Source organism: Rattus rattus, chromosome 9 (genome assembly GCF_011064425.1).
Source record: "Rattus rattus isolate New Zealand chromosome 9, Rrattus_CSIRO_v1, whole genome shotgun sequence".
In the NCBI taxonomy this organism is placed as follows: Eukaryota; Metazoa; Chordata; class Mammalia; order Rodentia; family Muridae; genus Rattus; species Rattus rattus.
In genome coordinates, this window is record NC_046162.1 from 1,039,505 (window position 1) to 1,046,403 (window position 6,899).

At 57.4% G+C, this 6,899-nt stretch overlaps 1 protein-coding gene across 3 annotated transcripts; it reads right to left on the reverse strand.

Moving 5' to 3' along the window:
- Positions 1–215: 215 nt before the first annotated feature.
- Positions 216–4,631, reverse strand: Kremen2 (kringle containing transmembrane protein 2). Of its 3 annotated transcripts, XM_032914113.1 has the most exons (10): positions 4,571–4,631; positions 3,766–3,934; positions 3,348–3,522; positions 2,544–2,635; positions 2,344–2,468; positions 2,023–2,176; positions 1,407–1,739; positions 1,184–1,327; positions 1,042–1,120; positions 216–816 (listed from the first exon to the last, which is right to left on the reverse strand). In XM_032914113.1, exons 2-10 carry the CDS (start codon positions 3,854–3,856, stop codon positions 606–608), a joined length of 1,404 nt encoding a protein of 467 aa, XP_032770004.1. In that variant the 5' UTR covers positions 3,857–3,934; positions 4,571–4,631; the 3' UTR covers positions 216–605. The 3 variants fall into 3 exon arrangements, with proteins under 3 accessions (XP_032770004.1, XP_032770006.1, XP_032770005.1); XM_032914115.1 differs by lacking the exon at positions 4,571–4,631 and having other exon boundaries at positions 606–816; positions 1,202–1,327; positions 2,023–2,083; positions 3,766–3,856; XM_032914114.1 differs by lacking the exon at positions 4,571–4,631 and having other exon boundaries at positions 606–816; positions 1,202–1,327; positions 3,766–3,856.
- Between the last annotated feature and the right edge of the window lie 2,268 nt (positions 4,632–6,899).

Here is a 6,899-nt window from a genome sequence, read left to right on the forward strand (position 1 = left end):
CGGGCAAAGGCAGGAGAAAGGGAAAGTCCCATGGTTCCCTTCTACTCTGGCAGGGACAAGGAAGGCGCTTCTTCCTCATAAAACTACCCATGGTCGACTTCCACATCCTCTCATGAGAAAGCTCACCTTGTGAACACCCAGCATCTCACCTGCAGCTCCCCTGCCCACACCCTTATCAACATAGGTCTTTCCTCGTGCAAAAAACTTGAAGCCTCTACCAAAATAGGCCTTTTATTTAAAGTCTATAGTGAGTCTTTAGGTCACTTTTGTTGGCCCCTAACCTTTCATCGAGGACAGCAGTCCAGGACCATCCCCAAAAGAGGCGCAAAGAACCCTGAAACCAAACACCACCCATCGCATCAAGGTCCATGAATTAGGGTGTTGGATTCCCCTTGCCCTTTGGCTTCAGCCATTTGTACCCCAAGGGTCAAGCCAAGTTCCCAAAATAGCACTGGATGCTTCCTGTCCGATTTTTCTGGTCTCCCTGAGATGACCAGAGACCGAGCTGCCTTTAAAGGGGCACAAGGTCGAGGTAGGGTGCTGCATAATATCTCAGATGTCCATCTCGCTGGCAGAAGAGGTGATGGACTCACGTACGTCTGTGGTCAGAGAGCAGAGACGAGCGAGCGCAAGGAGCTCTGGCTGGAGGCACTCAGGGGCCGGTAGCCCGCAGCAGGACCCTCAGCCTGAGAGTCCCCTGGGGGACAGGGCAGGGCCACCCCTCGGGGCCGGCGGTACCACACAGCCCAGCTTCTCCCGGGGCCCCGGGAAGGTCCCATGGCCAGAGACCCTTTTCCTGGAGCCAGCAGACAGCTCCTAGAGAGGGAGCAGACGTCAGCTGGACCCAAACCCAGTCCTGCCTCTAACATCCTGCTCTACCTGCGAACCAATTCTCCCAAGGCCTTGCCAACTCAAGAACCCAGGACCTTCCTAACTTTGTTCCCCAGCCCAAGCTTCCCACCAGAGACCCCACACCGAGGCACGAGGCCATCAGGTGCCCAGTGCGGGCTCTGCCCTCAGGCCCTGCCCCAGCGCCCGCACCGTCGACGCAGCAAACGCAGTAGCGACAGGAGCAGCAACAGCAGCACAGAGATGGCCATCACGGTGGAGAAGACTCGGGCTGCGGGCACAGGGGTGCGATGAGGACAGGCCTCTGAGAAGCCACTCCATGTTTAACTCCCACCTTGCAAATCAGCCTCACCACCTATGGAAGCCTGTGCCGCTCCAGGCTTGGGGCTGCAGCTCACGTTAGCCCCATCGGGGTTCCCTGCCAGAGTCTCAGCTGAATCCTCTGGAGACGCTCTGTCCTCCACTGTATCCTGCAGCCCTGCGGAGAGAGGTATGAGGTGAGGAGACCAGGAGTACGCTTATGTAGGCGGCAGTAGGAGGACCGGTCCCTGGCTCACCCCGGTAGGTGAGCGCGAAGCCTTGAGCATGGCCTCGTGCGTCGCTGCGGAAGGTGAGCAGCAGTGCAGCAGTGCGCAGGTGCAGCGGCCCGGGCGGCGGCGGATGGGCGCCGTCGAAGGCACGGAGCAGGTTGCCAGATGAGGCGTCCCGTAGCTCCAGCCGGTCTCGAGAGTCAGCCAACTCGAAGAGGCGGAAGGTGAGCTCTAGCACAGCGCCCAGTTGGCCCAGTACCCAGCTGCAGTTCCGGTCTGGTCCATACTCATCCGGAAAATCCGGGGAGTAGATGACACCCTGAGGAGCCGTCCAGTTTCCCTGGCAGGAACCCACAGACACTGTGGGCAGAGCAGGCAGTCAAGAAACAGAGGCCAGCCTACCTTTCCAGCGCAGAGTTGCGGATGGAAAGACTCCCCTTTTCACACTAGGCCTCATTCCCGCCCCAGTACTGGCCCTGCCCAGTTTCTTAGGCCCCGCCTTCAGACCAATTCCACTACAGATCCTGCCTCTTAGTCTCCCTATCATGCACGCCCCACTCCAATAGGTTTCCCCGATTTCACTCCTACAGGGGTGGGGGGATGGTACACTAGACTCCACCCTTCAATCTGGTCTACACCTCACCTTCATAGATACCCAGTCGTCCATCACCTCCACACAGTTGGCCTGGGTGGCCAAAACAGATCTGGTCACAGTCGGTGGCAGGGGCTGGACGTCCCCGGGCCAGGTCACTTTCAGAGCCACAGAAGCAGGCATAACCAGCCTCCACGCCAGCCAGCTGGGAGCACAGACTGGGTGACCCCAAAGGCAGGGATGGTGGATATGGGTGGAGTAGTGGGGTGGAAGTAGGGGTGGTGAGGGTCAAGTTTGGTATCTGTGTTGGGAGCTGGGTAGGGTCCTGAGGTCAAGGTCAGGGGGTCACTGGTCTGGGCTCTAGGACAGTACCTGGTAGCCCTTCATGCGGCAGAATCGAAGGCACACCTGGACTGTGAGCTTTGTGGAGGTGCCGCTGGGACCACTGAGAGCAGGGGGTGCCCCAGAGTCTACGAAGCAGCCCAGGTACCCAGGCACTGTGGAGGGAGCAGAGTCAGAGTCTCAGCTCTGAAAGTGACCCTCAGGCAGGGCGGGCTCTTGAGCTGACTCACTGTGACACGTGGGGATATCACAGTAGCGCCAGTAGATGCCCTCTTCTGTCTCTGCCACATAGCACCAGGGCTGCACATCGCCGTCCGGGTTCCTGGGTTTGGGAGGACGGTGGTGAGAAGCCTACTCTCCGGCCTATGGTCTAAGCAGTGCGTGTTACAGAGGACACGCTTCTCTCTGTCCGCACACTTTCTCCACCGGCTCCCAAAGGAGACGTCTCTATAAAAGCCTGGAGGGTTTTGTTTGTTTGTTTGTTTGTTTCTCTGGTTGTTGTTCTTGATCTCATATGAGAGCCCTCCCACCCCACCCCACCCCCCGACTTCAATGGGTCCTCACTACTCTTGCATAAAACTGGTGCAAATGATAAGCTCTAAGCTTTGTGGCTGGGCAGAAAAGTGGCCCCCACATCAGCCACTGACGGATGATGCTCCAGCAGAAAACTGTGGCTTTGAACTCCTCACATGGCGGGTTGTAGATGCTGCTCCAGCAAGTAGGGCAGAGCCAGTGAAATCACTCCAGGGGCGGGTCCAACCAGACTCGGCATCCCCCGGCCCCTTGAAAATGTAAACCTTTTGTTCTGGCCCTGACTAGAGGTTTTGTAGAAAACTATCACCTAAGTCCCACATAGCTTTAAAACCGGGTTTTTGCAAACCTTGCGAACCTCGTGTGAGATAGGGCCCGCCCCTAAATCTTTCCGACTCCTCTTTGCCCCGCCTCCTGCCACCACTGGTCCAGCCTTGCTGAAGCTCACCCTCCCTCCCACTCCCGCCCATCCACCCTCCCACCCATCCACCCCCGCTCCTCACCTACAGAAGTTGTGCGCACCCAGCCCCCAGCGGCCCTGGGGATCGCTGGCGCTGCTGTAGCTGTGCTGCTGCGTCTGGTCCCAGAAAAGACAAGGGCGTCCAGCTCCGCGCGGGCCGGTGTAGTTCTGGTGGCCGCGGTAGTCAGCGCCGTTCACCTGGAAACATTCGGACAGGCCTGCCCGGCAAACCGCGGGATCTGGAGAAGTCTGGACACTCACTGAGCCTCCTCACTCGTCACCCAACTCCTGCCTGGTCCTAGCCAGTACCCCCCCAGTTCCCATTCCCGAGGGGGCCTTTGGGCTGCTCAACTGCTCCAAGGCGCCTGCTGTCCCGCCTCTCCAGCTTTGGGACCCATTCTCTGGGGACAGAAGCCCGGGAGCGAGCAGTGACTTTGGCCTGACCGCCTTGCCTAACTCACCTGGACTGTGCAGGCTCCCTGCTGAGGCCCCGTGCGGCCGCAGCAGCAGCGGGAAGAGGAGGAGGAGGCCCTGCAGATCTGGTGTCCCCATCTTCCCTAACCAAAGAGAAGGTGCCTTGGACGGAACACGGCCTGGGATGCCCACGGGGTCTAGGGTCTCCCAGGTGACCTGAAGGGCAGGGGGCGTTGTCCTTTGATCTTCTGTCCTGATCTTACTTTTGTCAGCGTTGCCCGTCTGGGACCAGGAAATATCTTCCCGGGATCTCTACCCGGCTGTCGCTCTTCAGGGGTCTCTAGGGAAGGTAACTGGCCGGAGGATGATCTCAGGCTCGGCCTTCTGTCTCTGGGCCGTGTCTGGGCCCCCACACTCACCCATCGAACTGTGCCTTGCACCTTGAGACTCCCTCACCCAGGTCTCTAAAGCACTGCCTCCTGCCCCCCTTGTGTCCCTTCAGGTCCCTCCCCTCTTGTCCCACACCCCTAGGGAAGACTGGAAGCCCCGCCCGCGACTGGAGCGCAGGCAGCAGGTCCAGACGCCTCCCACGCCTATCCCCGGGACCCCCACCGTCCCAACACATGCCTTTCCACCCTTTCTTCTTTCTTTTCCATGGTCGGTGTGGGTTCTATTGGGAGGGTATGGAAGGACAGAGACTAGGTTAGCAGACCTCTAGAAGACACTAAAGGGAGAGTTACCGGGTTCCCTCCCCGCAGCAGCACCCAGTCAAAAGGAACAAGCACCCTGATTTAAGTACGCGCGCGCACTCCCATTCAATCCATTCATTCATTGTAAGACGCTCACACGCACATCTTCCCGGAATCCTCACGCTTCTGTCTCTCCAGGTCCCGCCGCGGCTGGCTTGAATAAGAAAGCGCCACTCCCTGACCCTGATCTCGGGAGACAGACTGGAATCGTGGACTCTCAGTCCACGACAGGCAGGGGCAGCTGGTGTCTGGGGAGGAAGGCAGCTGCGCCCCCGGTTCCAGCCCGCCCCCTCTCCCGCTTCCATTTCTCCCACTCTCTAGGACCCCAGCCCAGGCTCTCCGGAGCCTTGCCTTGGCGGAATTCCCCAAGCGGTGCCCCCCACCTGGCAGGGGAGGGGGAGGGGAGCAGGCCCAGGCAGGCGTGGGGGGAAATTCCCCGCCCCCTCCCCCGAGCCCGACTCCTCCGAGTCCTCTGATCTCCCAGTGCTGCCCCGGGGCTTGGGGGGAGGCCAGCGCAGGTGCGTGGGAGGGCGGGGGCGGGGAGCAGGGGAGGGAGATGGGGGGAACTCTACTCAGCCCTACCCAGTCCAGACCCCTTGCCCATCAGACCAGCCTGCCCACCCTTTACTAACCTGGCCCAGCTCTGACAGTCCTGAGCTTTTATTACCTAACACGCGTCCTGAAGCAGATGGAGAAGCAAGATTCATAGAGAGGATTCTCAGGGGCAAAAGGGCACACGGCAGAGATCAGTGATTCGCTGTGGGAGCCCTACAGTTGTGTAGTTGATGCCTCATGCGAAGGTTCTTGAGGGGTGGAGGGAGTGCGACGGGAAGGGGGTATTCCAAGGAGATGGACAAGCTTAGGTTGTAGGCTAGTGAGGGGTGTCACCTCTGGTAGCTCGCTCTCCAGCCAAGCTGAGCTTCGACCCAGGAGTCCCCCTCTTGTACTGACCCTACCAGAGCCCTCCAGACATCTAACAAGGACGCCCCAAGAAGACCTGTCTTGGGTTTTCCTTCGCTTTCCACCTGAGGGCAAAAAAAGAAAGTCGAGGCTCTGTAGTTCTGTCCCCTCACGTTTGATGTGAGAGAGTCAGTCCTGTGGAGGAAGAAGCAAAGAACAAAAGTGAGCGTTCAGGGCCTCACGCATGGCAGAGTTGGCCCAGGAACAGTGGGCCTTAAAACAACCCTCCACGGTTTAAGATGGATCTGCCCAATCCCGTCTCCTGCAAAGGGACAAGAGCGCTCAGTTACCAGGCTGGGGACACTGAGTGGAAAGAGGAAGAGTGTCCCTGCCACTTGTGGAACCTTTGAAAGGTAAGACAGGCTTCATGCCCTGCACCCCTCGATGCACACACTTCCCCAGCATTCCATACTCAGCCCTGTGCAGGCAGCAGCCTGTTAGCATTCCCAAGGCCCTCGGGGAACAGTTGCACCTCCCCATTCTGCAGATCCATGAACTGGGGCTCAGGGGCCCTTGGCAACCATGGGCTCACTAGCTATTCAGGGTCGAAGCCCGGTTTCAAGCAGAGTCTGATCTAGGTGCTAGGCACTGACACCACTGTCCCTATCCACATCTTTGGGGTTCTCTAACTCCACAGAACCATGTGCTATAGAGGGACACCAGATATCTCTCTCTGTCGGAAAAAAAAATTCTTATATATTTTAGACAAGGTCTCACTTGTAGCCCTGATTGGACTGTAGAGCTTGCTGTAGTCGACCAAGTTGGGCTGGAATTCATAGAGATTCCCCTGCCTCTGCCCCCAGAGTGCCAGAATTAAAAGCATGGGTCACCGTGCCCACTTTCCAGTTCTCTTTTTCCTGGACCAGAGGTCCCATTACTTTTCCTTTTTGCTTTTTAAGATTTATTTGTTTATTTTAATGTGGGTACACTGTCACTCTCTTCAGACACACCAGAAGAAGCATTGGATCCCATTACAAATGATTGTGAGCCACCATGTGGTTGCTGGGATTTGAACTCAGGACCCCTGGAAGAGCAGTCAGTGCTTTTAACCACTGAGCCATCTCTCTAGCCCCCATTACTTTTCCTATGCCTCCCATAAGGGCTGCAATCCCACTGCAGGCTCCCCTGTAGAGCTTTTTCACAGTTGGGGAAACCAAAGTACTGAAAGTTAGTGTAGGGTCACAGTGCCTAAGCCTGACGCTGGTGGACATAGAAGTTTCTTGGCCTGTTATTTCCTCAATAGATTTGCATGCACAGACTTGTCATGTGGGGACAGCAGAGAGAAAAGAACAGATAATTTGGACATGAGGGTGGGTGGCCTTTTCTTGTCTTTCCTTGGAAGCATATGATATCAGATTTGCCCTGCCCAGTGTGTGTGTGTGTGTGTGTGTGTGTGTGTGTGTGTGTGTGTGTGTGTGTGTGTGTTTGTATAGGCGCATGTGTGTGCACATATGTGTGTAAGGGTGGAGGCA

Coding starts and splice junctions, on each gene's coding strand:
- Kremen2 (XM_032914113.1), bottom strand. CDS start 3,856: ATGGGGACACCAGATCTGCAGGGCCTCCTCCTCCTCTTCCCGCTGCTG. Junction 2,469..2,543: donor TGATATCCCCACGTGTCACA/GTGAGTCAGCTC, acceptor CTCCCTCCACAG/TGCCTGGGTACCTGGGCTGC. Junction 2,177..2,343: donor GCCGCATGAAGGGCTACCAG/GTACTGTCCTAG, acceptor CTGTGCTCCCAG/CTGGCTGGCGTGGAGGCTGG.